The sequence below is a fragment of the Sphaerodactylus townsendi genome, linkage group LG05 (genome assembly GCF_021028975.2).
Source record: "Sphaerodactylus townsendi isolate TG3544 linkage group LG05, MPM_Stown_v2.3, whole genome shotgun sequence".
Taxonomy (NCBI): Eukaryota; Metazoa; Chordata; class Lepidosauria; order Squamata; family Sphaerodactylidae; genus Sphaerodactylus; species Sphaerodactylus townsendi.
Window position 1 is genome coordinate 70,469,853 of NC_059429.1, and position 24,099 is coordinate 70,493,951.

Genomic DNA, 24,099 nt, shown 5'->3' on the forward strand with positions numbered 1-24,099 from the left:
ACAACTTGTTCATATATTTTAACAAAACAGCGCTTAACTGGTAACATCCCAGCTGAAAACATATCTTTGTCTGTCTTAGTCACATTAATCAAGGACAGGATTTTACAGGAGAGAAGAGATGAAGTCACAGTTTCTTTGCTTGTTGACCTTGCATCCTATCCATTTAATAGAGCTACACAGTGTGTGTCACTGCATTGGAGGAAAAATGTACCTTATGTGTTCTTTTGTAACTGGTTACAGTTGAATAGTGAATGTATACAGCATTCCACGTCCTGCTTTTGCCAAAATATATAGCTATTTACACATCACTATTGAATAAATCTGTTTTGCAGCTCCAAGACAAACATCAATCCACCTCCTAAGGACTCCTCAAGAACAGCTGCACCTTCCATCCATTTTTTTGAACAAGTGCCACCATCAGTGCCTCCTCAAGATATTGAAGAAGACAGCCTTCCTCCACACCTCTTGCTTCCTGATAGCATCAGTCAGCTGGAGGAGTTTGGCCGGCAGAAAAAGTGGCACAAAAAACACTATAAAAACTACCGCCAAAGACAATTCAATGATCTCTGGGTTCGTATAGAAGATGGGTGAGTTAAGCTTGTGCTGTCTTCCACTATTTTTCAGTTTTGTAGCTTTTTCTGAAGCTATTTCTAGCTAAAGATATATTTCTGAGTTCATGGTTTGTTGTAGTGCACAAGTAAGTATTTCACAAGGATGCTAGTAGTCTTTTCTGGAACAATGCTGTACACAATGTGGAAATCCAATTGCCCTGTTTATCTCCCTATTTAGCTGTGTGGCCAGCAGTAAATCCAGCAAATATAGACCGCAGAGACTATTAATATCTAAATTATTCTCTGAAGTTATACATTGTTTTAATTTGAAGTTAGAGGTAGAGAAGAACTCCTCCCTCCCTTCCTCCTACCCTCTTGGCTGGCTTCTACAACAGTAGGCCTGTCTGTGGCCGGGTGATGCCCACCCCGAACCATAAAAGCTGCTCAAGCACGCAGTGGATCCAAAAAAAGTTCCCATAAATTGAAGACAGGGCTCATAGTTGAGGCTGCTGGTGGCTGGCATTCAATTTCCTGAAACAGGAATGGTGAAAAAAGAAAGAGTTCTCTTTGTCCCTGCTTCTGCAGCATCCATTGCAGTAACAAGAGCTGCACAGACACACGAGCAGAGGGGGTAGGCCACTCATGCACCTGTGCAGCTCTTTAAAAAATGAGTTTTCACAAACAGCATTTTTTCGGCTGAGACTCACCAGGCACAAGGAAACAGCACCCCCATTTTCTGGTTTCCTCCTCCTCCTCCCCAGGTTTTAGGAGGGGAAGAAACCTTCCCCCTGTCCCATATACACACACCTTTTCTTCTCTGCCTTCACACTACCTCACATAAACAGCCCATCTCTCCCCTTCCCATTGGGCACCCAGTGCAGTGGTTACAAATGTGTGGGTGCTTGCTCACAGTCTCCATGCACTTGAAACATTTTTAACAGCTGTGCAGGCAAAGGAGTAGAGGGGTAGGCTACAGTGATGTGAGCACATTGTTTAACATCAAGGGGTGAGGCCCACCAAGCACTGCCATTGTTTCTAGAGCCCATTGTATTTTTCCACAGGCGGGCTTTATTACTATTATAAGTGAAAGGATTCATGGGGGAGGTTAGGAACTCATGGAATATTTGGTGGTTTATAGGGAATTGGGCAGAGGGTTTCATCACACGTGCTACAGGATTCATGACGTTTAGGGGTGAACTTGGAAAAACCTGAGCTAGCTCACTTCCAAACTGATTGAGCAGGGTATATGTCATTTCTAATTTCTAATGTGATACCATACTGAAACTTAATTGTGAGAAACCTGTAAGGGGTATCTGGCAGGGGATATAGGTGATTGTCTGCTGTTTGTAGAGACTCACTGCTTTGAATTGTAAGAAGAAATGTGTATGTATTGTCGAAGGCTTTCACGGCCAGAATCACTTGGGTGCTGTGTGGTTTCCGGGCTGTATGGCCGTGTTCTAGCAGCATTCTCTCCTGACGTTTTGCCTGCATCTGTGGCTGGCGTCTTCAGAGGATCATGAAGATCCTCTGAAGATGCCAGCCACAGATATCAGGAAGAATGCACTGCTAAATTCACAGCTCTAACAAAATAACAACTATCATCAGAGACCAGAGAAAGGACACAACAAGTTGATAGATTTTGAACTGAAAACAGACAGTGGTATGACAGTTCTCATTATCAACTAGCTCTGCAGAGGAATGTACTATTTATAGTGTTGAAAGTAAACTGAGTTGCTGGGTTGGCTAACATGCACTGCTTCCCGCCTTTTCCCAAAAAGTGCGGGAAAACAAACTGAGAAGCCACATTCAGGTCCACTAGGTGTTTAAGTGTCTGGCCAAAACTGCCTTCTGTACCTGGGTGATCTCTTCTGGAAGGTGCAACCCCCACATATTCTCTTGTGTTTTGGTGCCTGCTCTTGCCTGTACCAGCTCTCTCTTGATTCATCCCCAACCCAATTTCTGAAATTGGGATGAGCTGTATGGGGATTGGATGACTGTGTTTTTTTAGGAGGATGGGTTAGTGTGGGGTATGTGGGGAGGTTGTATGAAAGCAATTTTAGGATGGTTTTATGATTGTATTTTTCTGTTGTTTTATTGTTGTACCCTGCCCAGGGACTTTGGCGATGGGCAAGAAATAAATATACAGTAAATAAATAAATACTGACACAAATAGCTAGCACTTTTGGGGTTTTCAGGCACTGGGTACTCAACTCCAAAATTCAGCAGAAACACTCAGCCTTATCCTACCATTTGTGTGCAGAATGTATGTGAAAATGTCCCACTTTCCCTTCCATCATTAGTTATAAATCTCAGATAATTTGTAGAAGTGCTCCACGATGACCAGATAGAATGGCTATTGATGTTACAGATTGGGAGAAAAAAGCTAAATGGTAGTTGATCTGAAGGAGGATGAGTGGCTTCTTTTAGCTTCTGTTTAATTTGACAGCCCTTTCTGCCAAAAATTTAAATGTAGAATAAAACTCCAATCCCAATAATAGAAGTAGGTAGTATGCTATAAATGACACTAATTGTAGCCACAAATAGCAACCCTTACCAATTTCTGGAATCTCAGCTGGCCAGTGGCATTCCTGCCTAGGGACAGGGGGTACCCTATGTCCCCGGGTGCCCCCCCCATTTGGTCATGTGGGGGGGCACCAACATTTCAGGGTTGTTTGTGTGTTTTTTACATTTTAAGTGTTTTTTCACGTTTTGGCCTGCAGGGAGTGCATTTTTAAGGCTAGCAGCACCAAAGTTTCAGGGTACCATCCAGAGACTGTCCTGATGATACCATCCAAACTTGGTGATGTTTGGTTCAGGGGAAGCAAAGTTATGGACCCCCAAAAGGGGTGCCCCATCCCCATTGTTTTCAATGGGAGCTAACCTGAGATGGGGGCTACCCATTTGAGGGACCATACCTTTGGTCCCCCTGAACATAACTTTACCAAACTTGGTTGGCATCATAAGAATAGTTAACAGATGATACCCTGAAAATTTGGTGTCACTAGCTTTAAAAATACACCCCTTCCAGGCACCCCAAGAAATTTGCCCAAGATTCTTCATTTTGCAGTGACTTTGCTCCATTGTAGCCAATGAGAATTTCTGGAGTGTGTAGGCAGGCTGCATTTTTTGAAGATAGAAGCACCAGACTTTCAGGGTGGCTCCAGGAGGGCCTCCTGGTAATAGCATCCAGGTTGGGAGACCTTTGCTTTTGGGGGTTCAATTTTATGGGCCCCCAAAAGGCTTATTTTGTTTCCCCGTTCCTGTACATGAAAGCCTGTGGGCTGAGTTCTCTCAGAACTCTCTCAACTCCCCCCCCACTCCAGAAGCAAAGCTCACCAAGCTTGGATGCTATTAGTCAAGGCCTCTTGGAGCCACCTTGAAAGTCTGCCACCTCTATCTTCAAAAATGTGCAGCCAGAGCTTACACACTATTGGCTATAATGGAGCAAAGTCACTTCAAAACAAAGAATCTTGGGCAAATTTCTTGGGGTGCCTGGAAGGGGTGTATTTTTAAAGCTAGTGACACCAAAATTTCAGGGTATCATCTGTTAACTCAACTAATATACCAACAAGTTTCAATGAAGTGTTCAAGGGGACCAAAGGTATAGTCCCTCAAATGGGTAACCCCCATCTCAGGACCCTTCCATTGGCCCACAATGAGGATAAACACCCCCTTTGGGGGTCCATAACTTTGCTTCCCAGGCTCGCTATCTCACCAAATTTGGACTCGAGAAACATCAGGGCAATCTCTGGATGATGCCCTGAAATCACATGTTACTAGGTTTAAAAATGCGCTCTCTGCGGGCTGGCACTACCAAAAATACCCCCCAAAAGCCCAAATACCTTGCATTCGCATTTGTTCATATTTGGGCAGGACATAATCGGACAATTTTTGTCCAAATGTGCCCAAATTTCCCCAGATTCCAGCCAAATCTGGTATTTGTTTCATCTGAATCTCCAACCCTCAAAAGTGATGCTGTTTCAGGGTGGGGGAGAATCCACCCCCAAACAGCATCACTTTCAATTTTGTTTTAACCGGGGACCCCAGATTCTCTCTTTAAGGTGGATTTAAAAGAAGAATCTGAGCTCCCTAGTTTAAACACCACTGAAAGTGATGCTGTTTGGGGGTGGATTCCACTGGAGGTGTTTTGTGAAAGATGATGCTGACGTATTTGGTAAATGTTTTGCTGGTGGTGATTTGTGAGAGATTTACATGCTTAATACCCACTTACACTGGCTTGGAGTTGTTTCTCAGGCTAACAACCTACCTCATAGGGTTGTTGTGATTAGGAAATTAGGAAAAGAATTGGTGGGGAGAGAGCCATGTATGTTTTGATGGGAGTGGGAGGTGTTTTGTGAGCTGGTACAAAAAATCATTGTTTGGTCATGGTGGGGGAGGGTGGCCGCCCGTATGCCAGGCGGGGGGGGGGGCGCCAAACTCAGGTTTTGTCCCCGGGTGCCAGTTTTCCTAGGTACGCCCCTGCAGCTGGCCAAACAATGCAATGACACAAAGCAATGATATTGGTCACAACAAATTTAATTTAGTTTCTCCTAAAAAGTAACTTTTGCTAATTAAACTCAAAGTGTTTCCTTTTGACAGTACAGAGTGCCAAAATTTGGTGTTCATCTTCATAGCATTCTATTTTCTAAACAACTTACCACCTCTAGAAAGAATGAAATTAGAAACCATCTTGGAAGATAGGTCTGTTAATTGTTTACAGGAATGGCTGAGTGGAATTAGCCATGTTCAGGAGAATAATACTTTGGAATACCAATTGCTGAGGGACAATGGCAGAAAGGGGCCTTGACTACTGAACCATGTTGTCGGTTTCTGGGTGCTTATGCCTCTATAAAATGCAGGATTCTGAACTAGTTGGCACTTTGACCCAACCCACCAGTAATATTTTTATGTTCTCTTACCAAAGCAGTTTGCTGGAATCTTTCTAAGGTGTTCCATCTTTGGGGGCTTGCAATGAACATTATACAGGCAAAGTTTATCATTATCTTCCAGTTTTAATTTTTCATAAATATTATATCAGCAATATTCAGCATCTATCTGAACAAGATCTCCAGCCCCTGCAATATATGTGCTTGTCTTAGCATTATTTATTTCTATTTAAGCAACCCAACAAGCTGCTCAAACAACAAGGTAGCCAAGCTATGTTAGGTAATCTTGTGAATACTTTAAATTATGTTCATGTCATGTCTCAAGAAACAGGAGTCGGAGGAACAAAACATAGTACTTTATTCCATAGCTGCTACTCACACATAGCTTAAAATCACTCTGCAGCTGTGCTCAATATAACACACTTACTAATTACCAATTACAGTGCAACAGCTGCAGACTCTTAAAACCATACAATACATTACACCCCTTCCCCCTAACTCCTGTAATAATCTGGTGGGATTCTCTTTCGCTGCGATCGTCTCAGCTCCCGCTCTGGCTCCTGAGTCTGTGTTTGTTCCTGGTTCTGCAAAACAATTGGACCCTTTGCTGTTTCCTTATCCTGCATCTCCGTCTGCGCCCTTAACGCCCCAGGTTCCTCGGGGACAATTGGACTATTTACTGCTTCCTCATCCTGCAGCTCCATCTGCCCCCTTAACGCCCTAGATTCCTCAAGGACCTGGGGTTCCTGATCTACTGTTGGACCTGGCACTCTCTTCCTTACTTGGTCAACATGTCTGCGGATCACCTGCCCTTCTTCAGTTTCCACCCTATAAGACAAGGGCCCTGTTGGCTGCCTCACAACTGCTGGGACCCAACACGGACCTGCTCCATAATTTCGGACATACACCGTGTCATCCCTATCAAATGTCCGAGGTGCTTTCAACACTTGGTCTTCTTTTCGCGGACGATCATCAACTGAATCGGGATGCATTCGGTCCAGCAACGTCGTAAGTTTCCGATTCATTAGCAACTCCGCAGGACTCCTCCCGGTGGCTGTGCACGGTGTTATGTGCTGTGTTAACAAAAAATTCGCCAACCGACGGTGCCAATCCCCCTCTACTATTCGCCGCAATGCATCCTTTGTTGTACGCACCATCCTTTCTGCCTGCCCATTCGTAGCCGGATGAAAAGGGGCCGAGGTAACCTGGCGAATAACACCATTAGCCAGGAATACTCTAAACTCCTTAGATACAAACGCTGTCCCATTATCCGATACCACCGTATCCGGGAGGCCATGGGTTGCAAATAACTTACGCAGTGCCCTAATTACTGTTTGTGATGTCATTGACATTACTGGCACTACTTCTAGCCATTTGGAATATGAATCCACTACAATGAGAAACACCTGGCCCTGGAAAGGCCCTGCAAAATCAATATGTACCCTTGACCACGGTCTTTTTGTGGACTCCCATTGATAGGTAGGGGCCTGAGGTGGGGCAGGTCGCGTTATCTGACACTCCCTGCACCTGGCCACCCATTCTTCTATTTCGCTATCCATCTTTGGCCACCACACATAACTACGGGCCAATGCCTTCATTCTCACTATTCCAGGGTGCCCTACATGCAAGGCCTCCAGCACCCTAATCCTTAAAGCTGCTGGGATCACTACTCTATTTCCCCATAGTAAGCACCCCTTGTGGACGGATATCTCGTGCTGCCTCATTCCAAATGGTCTAAATTTTTCCTCTAACTTACCCAATGGCCAACCCTTCCATGCCCAATTCAAGACTCGGGCAAGCACTGGGTCCTTAGCTGACCTCTCTGCTATTTCTGCCGCTTGCACTGGAGGCTCTGATAATGATTCCAACATCAAAACCTCCAAAAGTGGGGAGTGATCTTCCTCCTCCCTTTGTACTGGCAAGCGACTCAACGCATCTACATGCCCAATTTTCTTTCCCGACTGGTGCTGCAAGACATAATCATATGCATTCAGAAACATTGCCCACCGCAGCATTCTAGGGGACAATATCTGTGGTGTCTGGCGCTCTGAGGAAAATAATCCCAACAGCGGCTTATGGTCTGTAACAATCACAAATGGTCGCCCATACACGTAATCATGAAACTTCTTAACCCCAGCCACTATTGCTAATGCCTCCTTATCTATTTGCGCATAATTACACTCCGTTGCAGACAACGTCCTAGAATAATACGCAATTGGAGCTTCCCGCATATCCTCCAATTGATGGCTCAACACTGCTCCAACTCCACACGGGGAGGCATCGCACGTCAAAATCAATGGCTTCCTCTCATCAAAATGAACCAATACACTTTCTGATGACAACAATCTTTTGACATCTCGGAATGCCTTCTCATGCTGACTTGTCCACTGCCACACTGCCCGCTTATCTAATAAACGGTGCAGTGGCTCTGCCACTGTGGCCTTATGCTTTAAGAATGAATGGTAAAAATTTAGCAATCCCAAAAATGCCTGTAGCTCTTGCTTTGACTGTGGTGCTGGGGCATCCTGGATGGCCCTCACCTTTGCTGATGTCGGGTGGATTCCCCTTGCATCTACCATGTATCCCAAAAACTCTACTTGCGCTACTCCAAACACACATTTTTCACGCTTGACACGCAACCCTACATCTGAGAAGCACTGCAGTACTTTCCGTACCCGTGTCATCAGTTCCTCCTCAGTTGCACCCACTATCAAGACATCATCAAAATACGGTATGACTCCCGGCAAGTTTCTTAATATTTCTTCCATCAAACTCTGGAATATCCCAGGAGCTACACTCACTCCAAATTGCAGCCGCTTTACTCTGAATGCCCCCCTGTGAGTCACTATAGTCTGGGCTTCTGCAGTGGCATCATCCACTTCCAGCTGTTGGTATGCCTGCGCTAGATCTAATTTTGCAAAAACCTTTCCCCCTGCCAATGTTGCTAACAACTGACTGACAACTGGCACTGGGTACGGATGTTTCTGCAATGCCTTGTTAATTGTGCACTTATAATCAGCACAAATGCGCACATCCCCATTGGCCTTCAGGGGGGTCACAATTGGAGTTTCCCACTTTGCATTTACCACTGGCTCCAATATTCCCTGTTCCAATAACCGATCTAGTTCTGCATCCACTTTAGAGCGCAAAGCAAATGGAATACGGCGTGATTTTAGACGTATTGGGGGTACTGAAGGATCAAGATACAATGATATAGATGGACCCTTATACTGCCCCAGTCCCTCAGCAAACACACTCTTAAATTCTTCCACTAGCACCTCCCATGTTAACTTGCTAACCTCATGAATTCCAGTAATTGCAATTCCCAACCTCCCAAACCAGTCCAACCCCAAGAGGCTCGTCCGCCTTCCTTCCACTATTAACAATTTCAAACATCCATCAAACATATGATATTTTACATGGACATTACACATGCCAACCACAGGTACCCTATGTCCTTGATAATCCGTAAGTGGTAAGTCACAAGATTGAATGTCCAAATCACCCTGTGGGCAAAATGTTTTATAAGTGTCCCATGAAACGATGGAGAATGCTGACCCAGAATCCACTTCCATCACACAAGGGACATCCTGGATCTTCACAGTCACCGACAACTTACGCTGAATCTCGGGTTGCACGTGGTTAATTACATCAGCTGCGTAAACACCATCACACTGCTCATGTGGGGGTTGGCCAGTCAAGCCAGCTACATGGGGACAGCAAGGTGCATCCACAGAGTGTGTAGCAGATGAGCCGGGAACATGTCTTCTTGGTCCCTGATGCCTTTTTTCTCTGCACACTCTCCCAATATGCCCCCAACGTTTACAACAGAAACATTGTGCCTCTTTAAATTTACACCTTTTGGGGGGGGGGTACAGTGCAACAGCTGCAGACTCTTAAAACCATACAATACATTACAGTTCACATGTATTTGTTCCTCTTCATCTGGCAAGAAATTCCAAGCATAAATCACCTGATAGAAGAGGATCATATCCACCTCTCAGCTGGATCAGCACAGCTTTGCCCAAACCCAGGAGGCTGCACCTGCACAACTGGTCCAACAGCTGCTCTTGGCAGCCTTAGATTCCTGATAAATATGATGAACATAAACACGATCTGCACATAAAATAATGACATAGTATAACTCGGCAGTGTCTGTGAGGAAGAAGTAAATCTCTTTGCTCATTGTCTCCAATGACATATTCTCTTTCCCTAGGTAGCTTTTACTAGGGCTATTTGGATTAGATGTCTGGTCAGACTGTATAGGATATAGTAATTAAGTTATCTGATCATATGCTCATGAATTTTTATGCAACAAGCAGGTCAGAAGTGAAAGTCCCATTCTTTTTGTATCACGGGGTTTCAAGTTCCCATTGCTTCACCTTTGTGTTGTTCAAGGAAAGCAAGGAACTGCAATACCCATTTTCATAGCTTTGCATTATTTTTAGTCTGTGCACTGTATCATTTCTTTATATGCCATAGGCTCATTATTCATGGAATGTTGTTATATCGACATTGCTGGTACATCAATATGGTAGCGCCTTTCCAAAAATAATCACCCCAAAGTGGAAGAGGCAAAGCAGTTCCCTGGACCACACTTCCCTGAAGAAGGGGACCATGTCCTACAACTGACATTCTCACTACACACATACACATACTTAGTGCTGCTGCTGCTGTGGGGGGAGAGAAAGGCTTGTTATTTCAATATTCCTAGGTAATTTAATATTCCTGTATTAGAGCTATCATTATTTCAATAGATCTAATATGGTACAAAGTTTTAAAAAGTCCTCCCAATCATCGAGGAAGATGGAAGTAAAATGGGAGAGGCAGGGTGTAGCAAAAAAAGCCCAAATAAAAGAATAGTGCAGGGCCATTTGTTTCATCTTCCCTGTGAAGCAGGTAATAGGTCATTCTTTGCCTGCTGTCACAAGCAGCAGATTTTATAGAATCTGCCCCACCAGAGGTGTAGCTAGGTAGACTGGAGCCCGGGGACAAAACTTGAGTTTGGCGCCCCCCCCCCCCGGTGTGGGTGGCCATTTCCCCCCCCCCCACAACCAAACAATGATTTTTTGCACCAGGTCATTTCTAAATCACCATAGAACATGCCCCAACACAGCAATAGTCTATACCACTCAGCAAAAATCAAACATTTAGACATTTTTTTCAAAATGCTTTCAAAATGTTTTACTACAGCAGGCGTCCCTAGGCAGAAGGGAAAGTAGCTGCCACATTCCTCCAAGCCAGGCAGTGCAAGTAAGCATGTAAATCTCTCACAAATCACCCCCATCAAAACATTTGCCAAACGAATGTCAGCGTCATCTCTCACAAAACACCTCCCAGCCCCAGCATAACATACATGGCTCTCTCCCCAATCAAATGTCTTTCCTAATTTTGTCCTCACACCAACCCTATGAGGTAGGTTGTTAGCCTGAGAAACAGCTCCCAGCCAGTGCAAGTGGGTATTTAGCATGCAAATCTCTCAAAAATCACCCCCAGACAGCTCTACTCCAGCTGTCAAGGATGAGTGGTGTCACCCCCCGCCCTTCCTTGCCAGGCTCGTATACAGTGGTCCATGGGCTTAGATTGGAGAACTCTGTATAGCAGTGGTGGCGAACCTATGGCACGGGTGCCAGAGGTGGCACTCAGAGCCCTCTCTGTGGGCATGCACAGAGTCGCCCCCCCCCCACAGACACACACACATACAGCATTTATTGGTAACTGATTAATCTGAGATTTAATTATCTGTGACTGCATCCCAGAGAGTCACCCATTATTTCCCCAGCATTCCCGCTTCCTCTGGTGCAGTATCACTAGAGTGCTTTTTAAAAACATTGGCTGTTGTTATTGCTATCACACCATCCTGATTAGCCCAGTTGGGTTCAAGGTTGTCAGGACTTAGAGGCTAAGTAGGGTCACCCATGGTCACTACTTGGATAGGAGGAGACTACCAAGGAAGACCAGGTTGCTATGCAGAGGAAAGCAATAGCTAACCACCTCTGTTTCTTGCCTGGAATGCTCCATGCAAAGGATTGTCATGAGTCAGTTGCAACTCAATGGAATGTTCTCTTTAATTTGTATTCCAAAAGTGTGCACTTGAAGTTCTAAAAATCCTTTGCCATGATCTCTGAATTCTCAGCTTTCATTAACCCCCCCCCCCCATAGACTTATTCTTTGCAGAGTTATAAAGCTAGAAATTCAGAAATCATGCTGGTAGATCTTTGGTAGAACACACTTTCTGACCTCCTAAACCTCATTGTGAGGCTGGGGATGGGAAGAAGCAGTGGTGGGATTCTAATTTTTTAACAGCTGGATCTTTCCCAACCAGCTGGGCAGCCTCCTTGGAAAAGAGAGTTGCTCAAGCCAGCAACCCTCACCTGGGGGCTGCTGGGGCTTCTCTCCTACAAGGAGGGCTGGGGAAGAGGTTGGCTGGGGAAGAGGTGAAGAGGGCACCACAGTTCCATCCACGTAATTTTTTAAGCACTTCACTATTTGAATTTTTTAAACAGGATATGTTGGGGATCAGTAATAAAGGCAATCTGCGGCTATCTCCTGTGCCTGTCTGAGCCCCCTCCTAGCAGGGTGTCCCCTACAAAGTGCCCCTAGGAAGACTCCTAGTTTGGTACAGGGTGGGAACCTTGCCAGCCTGTGTCCCGCCAGGGATTCCCGGCTGCCAACTTCCCTGCCAGGACTTTGGTCCTTCCTTGTCCCAGCCCCTCATCATAAGGCGCCGAGGCTGGCATCCCCACCACCCCTGAAGTTTTCCTTGGGGTTCTGCATCACTACCTGCACCCGCTCTAACCACTACTGCTCCACAAGTGCCTGGCACCAGCCACAGGAAGGAATCGAAACTGCCTGTTGGGGCGGGAGGAGCGATGGGCCCACGGAGGAAAACTAAACAAACCTTCCTGGTGGAGAACCAACAAGCGCTGCTAGGACTGGAGTCCCCCCTCCCATTCCCGCCTATTTGGGCGCCTCTAAATAAAGGGAGGGAGCTGACCAGGCCGTCTGGCCCCGGGCCATTTGCATGCACCCCGCACCCCCGTGAGCATGTGCTTGCCGTCTACTCCACCAGTCCTCTCCCAGCCAGAGCGCCCTTCGCGCTGCCGCCCGCTCGTTCTCTGCTCAGAACAGGAGGCCGTGTGAAGCGGCTGCATCCCTCTCCCCCCGCAAGTGCATGAGGTCGAATGGTGCCTCCAGCACCCAGCCAGCAGCAACCCCCTTCTTTCTCCCTCACTCCCTTCCTAAGCCTCTTCTAAGGCCAGTTGTTATGCCAGGGGGAGGGGGGAGCAAAACTAAACAAACCTTCCTGGTGGAGAAGCAACAAGCCCTGCAAGGACTGGAGTCCCCCCTCCATGCCCACCTATTCCGGCGCCTCTAAATACAGGGAGGGAGCTGACCAGGCTGTCTGCGCCCCGGCGTCTGCTTGCCACCTACTCTCCCAGCCAGAGGCCCTTCGGCCCGGCGCACCCGGCGGCCCAGCTGAGCGTGCCGCTCGTTCTCTGCTCAGAACAGGAGGCCGTGTGAAGCGGCCGCATCCTCCCCTCCCGTGAGTGCATGAGGTCGAGATGGCCTCCGGCCCAGCCAGCAGCAACCCTCTTCTTTCTCCCTCCCTCAGCCTCTTCTAAGGCCTTAGTGAGTCGTTATGCCAGGGGAGGGGGAGCAATGGGCCCGCAGGGAAAACTAAACAAACCTCCCTCGAGGAGAAGCAACAAGCCCTGCAAGGACTGGAGTCCACCTCCATGCCCGCCTATTCGAAGCCTCTAAACACAGGAAAGGAGCTGAAAGCGGCACCGAAGGCCCAGATGAGCGTGCCGCCCGGTGCCCCCTGTTCTCTGCTCAGAACGGGAGGCTGTGTGAAGCGACCGCATCCCCCTCCCCCCCAAGTGCACGAGGTCGAATGGCCTCAGCACCCAGCCAGCAGCAACCCCTTCTTTCTCCCTCACTCCCTTCCTAAGCCTCTTCTAAGGCCAGTTGTTATGCCAGGGGGAGGGGGGAGCAATGGGCCGACGGATGAAAAAACAAACCTGCTTCCTGTGGCTGCGACTAGGAGGGACACAGGCTGTTGAATTCGGCACTGGCAGGACTCGAAGGCAAAAGCCCGAGCCCGCTTCTTTTGCCACGTGCCTGTGCTGCCTGCTGCTGCCGCTGCTTGCTTCCTCCCAGGCCTTCTCTCACCTCTCCTTCCCTTATGTGCTGCTACAGTCACTCAGCAGGGGAGGAGGTTTGTGCAACCTCCGACCACATGCGCTGAGAGAAGGAGAAGGAGGCAAGGCACGCTGGGTCAAAGGGAGGCGGAGCTTCCCCGCCCTTCGACTCTGGTGGCTTGTCTGAATGGTGAGACTGGCCCAGAGAGTCTACCGTCCAGGGTGGGCGTGGCTAAGGCAGGCTGCCGACTGCTATGTGCTTGGCTTCACATGATCTGGTGCAGTCTGGGGAGGCGGGGGAGGGGCCCGCCGCCCGACATTTTGGCGCCCCCCACGTGACCGCCATTGTTGCGCCCGGGGACAAGGGGTACCCCTCGTCCCTATGGAGAAACGCCACTGCGCCCCACAGTGAGTGGGAGAGAGGGGAAAAGGTATCGTCACAAAAGTTCTGCCCTAAAGAGAGTATCCCTTCAGCAAAGGGCAGAGCACCTGTGTAAAACTAGCCATTGTCAAAGCATTCTGAGAAGCAAATGTAGTTTCAGAAGGTATCTGTGTTAATCTCTACTATAACAATGTCCAGGGACAAACTTCCCACTTACATCCAAGGAGTTGGAGTCCACTAGAACTTCTTGTCCATGTGGGACAACAAAAGCCTGAGACTTATGCCCCAGAATCAGATTCCCAGTTTGCCATGACACCCAAAGGTGCCAGGCAGGCCTTATTTCAGCTCAAGGCATCTTTTTTTGAAACTCTTCGAAGTGCACCTTTTTTTTCCTGCAAGGCATCCCCAGCTTGTTTGGAATTCAGAGCTCAGGAGGTGTCTTATTTTTCCCACCCAACCATTTTGCTCTCTGGTTGGTTTCACCCTCTGTCTGCGCCTGACATTTTGTGTGATGGTGAAAAGATTCTCCCTGCCTCCATTTGCTGAAGATTCCCCCAGGATCTTTGCTCCGCAGGCTCTGATCCTGGGCACCTTTTCAGCCTGAAAAGTATATAATTGTGCTCAGTTGGTCCTGCCAATTCCAGCAATATATAATTTCCATTTTAAAAAAATTGATGAGCTATTTTTGAAGATACACAGACATCCATAAGAAAATCAGCTGTTCAGAGGACTCCCATTGAAAAGCATTGGGACCAAGCTGCAACCATCTGAGATTTACTACTCATGATACTTGGCCTGGTCCTGCAGCAGCAGCTGCTACAAAACTAGACCCAGCCCTGACAGCCACTCCATATCTAGGGCATTTTCCGCATGGCATAATTACACCGGGGTTGAACCAGGATCATAAATTCTGGAGTAATTTTATCCCGCTCCTCCCTTTGTTTCCATGAAGGAATCGAGTTAGGACTGAGATGAAATATTCACATTTCTTTCACGCGAGACTGGGACTTCTGTATTCATATTGCAAGTGTCCCGCATTTTGATTGGCTGTTGTTTTTGAGTGGCAGCTGCAAGCTGAAAGCCTCTTATACCCAGTGTCCTTCGTTCTGATTGGCTGTTGTTTTTGAGTGGCAGCTTGAGTGAATGTCAGGTGAGGAGATCAGGCAGCTAAGCAGGAAAAATAAACTGGATCTGCTCCTGATTGTTTTTTGCATGGTAGCAGGCTCTAGCAGGCTCACCCTGTGATTTTTAAAAAGAACCTCCAATTTGGTGATTTTTGAAAATCCCAGTTTAGGGAAATGCCGTGGGGCAGCCCAAATTTAGAATGGGGAACCATGCAAAAATCTTGTACATTAGGCCAACCTCAACTTCCTCCCTCTCCCTCTCAGCTTAACTTATCACATAGAGTTGTTAAGAACATAAAATGAAGGAAGACCCATGTAAGGCATATGAGCTTCTCTGATAAAGAACAAGATAAAAATGTAATAGACAGTTTTCATTTTCTAAGGCACAGAAGATGATCCTATGCAAGGAAACTGTCTAAAAGTTATTACAGAATATAAGAAACAGTTGCTGAGCCTAAATAGTAAGCTCAAGTCAATCAGAACTCGTTTTTGTTTGCAATTGAAGCCATAGCTAAGTAAACAATTGGCTACTGTATTGCATATTCAGATCTCATATTTATTGTTGTTAATACTGAACAAACCAAAAAGTCAATGTCATAATCCCGTATCTTCTACAAGTCTAAATAGGACATGAACCTTCTTGAGGTAATATTAGAATTTAAGCTCTGTGTCTGTTACTGAATTCATTCTGCCTTGGGTGTCTGTGAACAACTGGCAAAATAAATGGCACACACAGAAAGTCTTGTCTCAGCAAAGTGATTTGGATGAAACATGGTCTATATTCTTCAGGGGAGGTAGTGTTGACTGTGGTGGAAAGTCATGGTATGGAATTAGGAAGGGATGTTTCCAAAGTATTAGAAAAGTATCAAAGCATTTCTGAGGTAGTGAGAAGGAGGGCAGGAGGAGCAGTTTATGTTGTCATTTCCTGTCTATGGACCACACAGACACTTCTTGAGATTCCATGCCATTTTCCAGCTAAATAACCTTGAATCATTATAGCAATTTTAAAGTTGGACTTTTTTTTAGATGATGATATTTAATTTCCTGACAGACTGGTTTTAATAAGGATGAAATTCTTGTTGTTGCCAAATCAGAAAGGACTCTCACATCTTTAAACAATTAGGTTGGGGAATGGGGTAATCACACTGAGGGTGTGCTTCAAAGGTTACTGATTTTACAAGGCATCCCCCCACCCCCCACCCCTGCAGTAGTTTGAGAATCAACTTAGCCAAAAATTCTTCTTTTCATGCTGTCTTTCAAATAGAAGGAAATTCTGGCTGTTGTGGATTTTCTGAGAATTTCTCAGAGATGTGTCTTCTTCTTCATGGTATAATTGATGGGAAAGTGGTGGAATTTCTGTTTTAAACAGGAATTTCTGGAATTTCTGCTTTAAAAAAGCATCTTGTTTAAAAATAAGTTCTTTCAAATACACAAGAAACAGCTAGCTAAGAAACAGCTGGCAGTATGGTTGTGGTGGGTTTTCCAGTCTGTGTGGCTGTGGTCTGGTGGATCTTGTTCCTAACGTTTCGCCTGCATCTGTGGCTGGCATCTTCAGAGGTGTATCACAGAGGGAAGTCTGTTACACACTGTGTAACAGTGTATAACAGTGTGTAACAGTGTGTAACAGACTTCCCTCTGTGATACACCTTTGAAGATGCCAGCCACAGATGCAGGCGAAACGTTAGGAACAAGATCCACCAGATCACAGCCACACAGCCCAGAAAACCCACCACAACCAGTTGAATCTGGCCGTGAAAGCCTTCAACAATACAGCTGGCAGTATCTTTCAGATCTCCAATGGCCAATCAGAATGTTTGCTGGCCTCACCCACTTTCTAAAAACAATTGGTGGGCAACAGGAAAGGAACTGGCAGATGCACTGGCATCAACAGGCACCATGCTGGAGATCCCTGATCTAGCATTTCGTTCTAAATCTTATGAACTGGACAGAGAATATATTTTAATTTTATCTTCTATGTTTTCTTGTAGCACAACAACAATGCCATCCCACATTAGGATTACAAATGGTTACATCTCCATCAACCCATCCATCTGGTTTCCAAACCAGTTGGACCAGCAGCTGCACCAGGATCTCACCTTCCACCATCATCTCAAAAGCTCTGCCCTAGCCAGCCACTTGGCATTGCCCTTAACTGCTTCTGTCTATGTAGCGCTGGCTTCTTTTCTGTTGGATCTACTTTCCTGACAGAGGAAGGATTCAGCTGTGCAATATCCAAAACAGAGAAGAATGATCAGCTTCCGTCTGTTAATACCCATTCTCAATGAATGGTTTCAGCTGGGCCTTCAAAAATAGAATACTAGGATTTGTAACTGGTATATTTGTCTCTTGCCCAGAAATAGTTTCGAAACTCTAAAGCTTTATTTTGTGTGCTGACTTACATCTTCTTTTTGTAGAAGGATACTTATTTCCCATTTTGCTATGGGGTTTGTAAAATATATGTTCATATATATATATATATAAAAGAAAAATAGTGTATTTATTCAATTGGTAAACTTGTATTTGTTATGAAATGTTAAAATCCTTGTTCAAAAGTAGTGACAAAGGATAAATTAATATTTTCTATATTCCTTTTCAATCTATATTAATAATAGCTGAATTGATATTCTGGTAAAATGGCACAATATTGTGAATTTTTAACCATATTTTTCTTCCAAGTCACAGTTTCAGACCCTTGTTTGAAACTCAGTTGTTGAATGAAATCCTGAGTCTTTCAGCTTTCCCTTCACATGTCTATTTCTCAAAGTAACAAGGGAAAGGAAAGCTGACAAGACTTTCACATGGCAAGAATCTTGATTGGAAAAAAATGAGGGCTGCTTTTGAAATGTCTTATTAGCTAGAGGGCTAAAGTTAATTTGCTAGAAACATGGTGGATTCAGAGATATTACTGCTAGGCATTTGGGCTTCTTAAGCAGTCACTTTTTCCTTCCCCAAAACATGAAACATTTTTCAGTGGCCTTGAAAAGGGCTCATAAATAATATCAAAATATTTTTTTAAAAAAACTCTTCATTTGAAAAAAAAGTTACTTTGTGTGGTTTCAAGCTTACCTGCACAGCCATGAGAGCTGAAAAAAGATTACCTTTAAAAATGAAATGATGACTGGGGTTGTTGAAAGAAATAGGAAATAAAATTCTGTACAAAAGTGCCTTAGCAAAAGTCTAATCGTGCTCCAAAGGGTTAATCAAAAGTTCTCACATTTATTTTTTCCACATAAATTGTTTTTTTTTAATTCAGAACAATCAACAATTGTCACACAGAAGCAGGCTTCTGTGATTGTTCCTCTGGAAAGGTTTGCCATGTGTGAAGGTTGATGTAGCATTTTTGAGCGATATCACAGTTGTACAATAGATATCTGCACATTTGTGGTTCATGAAGTGCTTTTTCCCAAGAATCATTTTACCTGGAGAATATCTGGATGGAAAATGACCACATGAAACCAGCTGTAAGAAACTTCTGAATTTGCCATTAGAATAATGATTGTAAGGATCCATAGCTTTCAACTCTACATTTCTATTGATAATTTAGTTGAGTCTATTTAAGCCAGCTAAGATCACATTCATATAAATTCCATTCAGCATAGGACAAAGTAAAATCTAGGACAAAGAGCTAATACAGGTACAGCCTATGCATATTTTTTTCCAAGAGTGTTATTTCAGTTTTTCTGCTTATCTGCTGTGAAAGAAATCCTAATGATCATTTCCTCAGAGTAAGCCCCACTGAATAACATGGGACATTTCTGAGTAGACGAGCTTAGGATCTCTGTATATATCACCAGCCATACTGTGTAGGAAGTTCTGTTTTCCATGGACCCCTTCCCTTGCATTCTGAATACACCCACACCAAGAAGACTTGAAACATGATTCTAAATGTGTAGGTAATCACTTATGACTTTGTTGTAATAAAACAGGTTACTTCTATAATCATTTTCTTGAGTCTATGAATAACTTCAACTCCTTTGCTTTATTTTCTACAGATAAGGAATATATTAAACCACTGCTTAATATCTTTTAATCCATGTTTGATTTTTACATATATATTTTTAAAAAGGCAAGAATAGGTTGCACTTACTCAGGACATTCAGCTGTCAAATTGAGCAACCGAATGGTTAATAGTTTCCCCCATCCTTCCGCTGAGTAAATAACAACAAGAAGGATAGAACTAAGAACATGGAATGTTACCCCTGTGAATGTTTCAGGCAGAGTTGGTGCATATTTCTACACTGTATATGTTGGCTTGTAATGATTTGAAGTGTTTGTTAAGGCAAACATACCGGTAATTCAAAATACTTGTTTGGGTCACGTACTGTGAACACTGAAAACGTTCATTTAAGGTTTGTTCAAGGTCTCACACAGTGATTTCAACATAACAGGAAAAAAGGTCTTGATATCGAACTATTTTCTTTTTCTGTACATTCTGTTGCCCTCAAAGTGGAAAAAGCAGTTCACCAAATATATATTTATTTTTTAAGGGCCAACAGAAACGAGACTTTACTATAGTCTATAGACCACTTTCTGCTGGCCTTCAGCTTCTCTTTGCAACTGCAACAAATAGCCACAAGCTGCTACTTTTTTGTTTCATCCTCTCACTGTATTTATGTTGGCTTAAACTAAAATATAAGGGGAAAATTATTAAATATATTATCCGTATTTATTGGCCTCAGATTAGACCAGTAAGGCTCCATACAAATTTCTGTCTAATTGTGTGTAAGAGCCATCAAATTGCAGCTGACCTATGGCAATCCTAGCAAGGCTCTGAAGGCAGGTGAGAAACACAGGTGGTCTGCCATTGCTTTTCTCTGCAGAGACTTCCTTGGTGTTCTCCCTTCCAAGTACTGGCCCTGCTTAGCTTCTATCTAACAAGATTGGACTGTACTATGCTGCCTTGCATCCCTCTGTGTACTTTCTCTAGCCATTAGTGCAGTGTTAAAGCCAATTGAAGATTAGAGGAGAGAGTGCATTGTTGAGTGAATTGCTGCCATTCAAAAACAATTCTGCACTACCAGTTTTTTTAAAGGAATCTGCCTACCTCTTTGTGCTTATCTTGCCAATATTTTGCTAGACATGTTAACCTGAGTTGCATTGTTGGTTGGAGAACCTCTTCGGTACAATGAAAAGGTAAGTCATGTTTTGTAGTTGGAATATTTTCAGCATGGGTCATACAGTTTGTGTAATAAAATGCTTTGATCCATAAAATGTTGCAGGCAGTATCTCATGACTATGTTAAGTTCTATGGTTCAGACTGGTATTGTCATACTCTCGGTTTTCAAGTTCAAATGGAAGAGAAATACAAAATTTAGTGTGTAAGACAAACAGAATGTGTAAGAGAGATCATTTATCTTTTGTGGCCTTTCCTAGGCAAGAAGGTGAGTTGTCACGAGCCACTTTTATAATTTAGAGAGCCCTCTAGTAATATAAAAATAATCCTCAGAATTTCTAGGAGCTCAGATTTCCCTGATTTTAACAAAATGACTACCACTTGTTTTCAAGTACTCCTCATATTGATTGTGTGTGTCACTTTGATCTAAAATTTTTATCAAGATTGAGATTCATGCTAAGCTTTAAAAGCTGAGTTTCATGCTGCCAACATTCTTTTTAACATGACTGTAATCATGGTCAAATTAACTCCTAATTTCTTAAACCAATGTGAAAATTATACTTACATTATTCCTCTGACATCCAAAGTGCCTATTTTATCAATTCTCAGTTGAAAACTATTTTTTTAAAAAAAATGGAAATATATTCCTTCTGTTTCTCCATGTTTTGTGATACCATCATCAAATTAATAAGGAGGAAAAGATAGTTTCTAACATTATTTGTCAGAATATTTTTGTAATGTAATATGTGAATAAAAGATGTTGCAGATTTACAGCATAATAATGTTGTATATTGTGCTTCTGTCTTTATTATTCTTTTTATTCAAACATATTGCTATTAGCAACCATTGAACAGCTAAGGCTAGACTGAAGATTTAATTGTTTATACCTGTGTAGCCCTCCCACAAGAAGGGACACTTTGAATTCTTCCTGCATTGCTTCACACACCACTCACAAATTTGCAATCCTCCCTTATTAGCCTTTATTGATAGCCAAGTGCATCACATTTCCCCATAGTTAACCACACTTAGTACCGATTGATACTTTTGTCCCTGCCCAGGCTGTTCCCTGTCCTGAGAAACATTAATTTGCCTTCTTTGTCAGTCCCTTTCCTCCTAGTACCCATGTTCAGAGACAAAATACTTCTTATTACCAGATACTGAACATTGTGAATTAGTAGAAAATGTTACTATCTGTCCTTGAACAAAAAAGATTAGTATAAGGAAGGGAGCCAAAGGTTGCCAGCTTCCAGATAGTTCTTGGAGATTTCTTGTAATTTTGTTTATACTGATACTATTTGGTTAACCTCAATGTATAATTAAGAGATGGGCATCGTATATTAGTGAACCAAAGGCATCGGGCAGCCCTATCCACAGCTGCACCGCTGGGCTGCTCCCAAAGGGGCAGAAAGCCTCCCCGCCTCCAAGAAGCCCCAACAGCTGCACTTATGCCAGTCAAAAGTCTGGCCTTAGTGCAGACTGCGCACCTCCAGAGCAATGCTGGCAAAGGCCAGGAGGGAGCCAACCTTCACCAGCCATACCACCAGTGGCAGCACAGGAATGCTACAACAGCGACTTGCACCATGTCCCACTGTAGGGGGAGGCAGCAGTGGCTGCACATTGCCAATTTCATCCCATCGCCGGGGTAAGCGTCTCAGAGAGAGCAAATCCACCAGCGTGGCCTCTCCACTGTTCCCAGTGGCAGATTTCCACTGCCTTTTTGGATGGGGCTGTAAGTGGAATGGAAGCCTGTACTGTCATTAAGAGGCATGTGTTTTTGTTTGTTTCCTTACACAGTACCACAATTGAAAACCCTCTATGAATTTGTATAAGGCAATGGGAAAGGGAACCAATACTTGTTTTTTTCAGATTTTGGAAAGGTAGTCAGTGTGTGGCAGAATTTTTTTTAAATTTGATTTGACTTTTAATTGATATACCACCAATGGGCTCAGAATAAGCCTGCTCTGATTACAGGCCATAATCCACCCCTTACTGCCACCCCTTGCTGTCTCTGTTTCCCTCCCTCAGGTTACTACTGCCATCACCTGACCTTTGTAGGAATCATCCATTGAGGAGGGTCAGAGCCCTCCCCCCCCCCCAGCTTCCATTCCAATTCTGAGGGCTTACCTCTGAGTCTCCTGCTTTCCCACTCCTGAGTCAATTTACTCCCTGGTGCACCCCTGAAAGATGTTTGGTTGTTGTTACTTAGGATAAGGAATGTGTTATTTGTCAGTACTTTTAGTATTGCTAGTATTCGCTTAGTATAAGGCCCTAAACACACTATTGTACCAAATTCCTTAATAAACCTCATATTCCTTTTTGGGGAAGGGTGACCTAGAAATCAAATTATTGATAAAATAATAATAAAATGAAGCATATGTAATCTTCCTCCTTCTAAAACATACTATTCACAGCCACCTCTTTAGTAAAAGAGCCCACTTTTCTTCATCCTGCACAACTACACCAGCTTATTCCTCACATTAATCTGTGTTTGTGGGGGTTGGTAACTAACCTACTCCTGATACATGACATAATTCAACACTTTTTCAGAAGCTGATTTTTAAAAGATTTCACTTAATGAAGAACAGATTTTAAATGAGTTAAGATACAAAACTATAACTTTCTAAACATTTATATTGGGAGGGGAAAATCATTTGTCCAAAGGTTAGGCAGCTTTACATTTTTGAACAAAACAGTAAATGAACTGCAAGCTTCCTGAAACTGTGAGCTATGTGTGAAATAAAAAACCCTTTGCAGTGTAAAATCGAGAGAAATAATAAAACTGCAGACAGTTTCTGGGGTGTTTGTAAATGGGCTGTTTTATGTTTGCTCCACACTTCTTTTTCCTTAACTACAGAAATGACAAATAAAATAACAAGAAAAAAAGATGGAAAGGACAGAATGACCTAATTCCTCTCCTTGTGTTGAATCACACAGCCTGCCCACTGTTCTTCTTGGTCTATAAAGGTCCAGGTACATCTCCAATTAGAAATGGTTTAAGGGATCAGTTTGATAGCAAGCACTGTCATTATTATATAAGATCTAATTTAAAAATCCCCGCAGCTATCATAATCCTTTCATATCTTTTAGTAGGCATAGGAAAAGCTACTCTGTGATCCACAGAATGTTAACTCAGGGTTTTAAGATTTCCCTTGGCCCCAGCTTTTGAAGAATTTTCTCTTATTCCATTTCTAATTGTCATGCAGAATAGATAGGTAAAAGGTCAATGAAAGTATGTCCAGATATTACAGCCTTTGGAATATGCTAGAATTTTAACAATAAATATACCCATAGAACTCTCTCAAAACCCTAAATTGATCTATAAAACATTTGGAATGCTCTACTTTTTTAATAAAATAAGTTTACAAATTAAATTGGGATAAAGAATGTCATAATATTCAGCTTGCTCTTCTGAAAATCTGAACCTTGTTGCCCAGTAGAAGATCAAAAGTGGTAGTGTTTTCTTTGGTATCACATTGCCCATTGTCATAAATTCGCCAACAGACTTTGAATATTTGTCCATAACTTGAACACGCAGTTATAACCATTTTGGAGTCTGCCAGGAGATAAGTTATTTGGGGAAAAAATCTGTCTCTGAAATTAGAATCTCTGATCTGGATTCTCCATTTTTGTAAAGACGAAATGTCTAAATAAATTCACTTATAGTTCAGTCCATAATCATACCAAACATAAACTTTATCTGTGTATTGCAATCTAGTTTTTAGATAAGAAATGGAATGAAATTAGTTTTTAGAAAATAATCCCATCTGATTTCAATGATAGGATGTTGAATTGAATTATAGTGACAGATTGGAAAGGAAGATAAAAGAACTCGGCTTTTGACTCACAATAAATAAGAATGTTCCAGCCTGCAAAAACCACAAGGAAGTGGCAATGGTGTA

The 24,099-nt window shown here is 43.5% G+C and overlaps 1 protein-coding gene across 2 annotated transcripts in view; it reads left to right on the forward strand.

Moving 5' to 3' along the window:
- Positions 1-20,979, forward strand: part of TRABD2B (TraB domain containing 2B) — a 345,777-nt gene extending 324,798 nt beyond the window's left edge. For both annotated transcript variants that reach the window (XM_048498580.1, XM_048498582.1), the window contains 2 exons: positions 333-587; positions 17,076-20,979. In XM_048498580.1, the coding sequence (XP_048354537.1) occupies positions 333-587; positions 17,076-17,292 (472 nt within the window). In that variant the 3' untranslated portion in view covers positions 17,293-20,979. The remainder of the gene's footprint in view (positions 1-332; positions 588-17,075) is intronic.
- Positions 20,980-24,099: the final 3,120 nt, after the last annotated feature.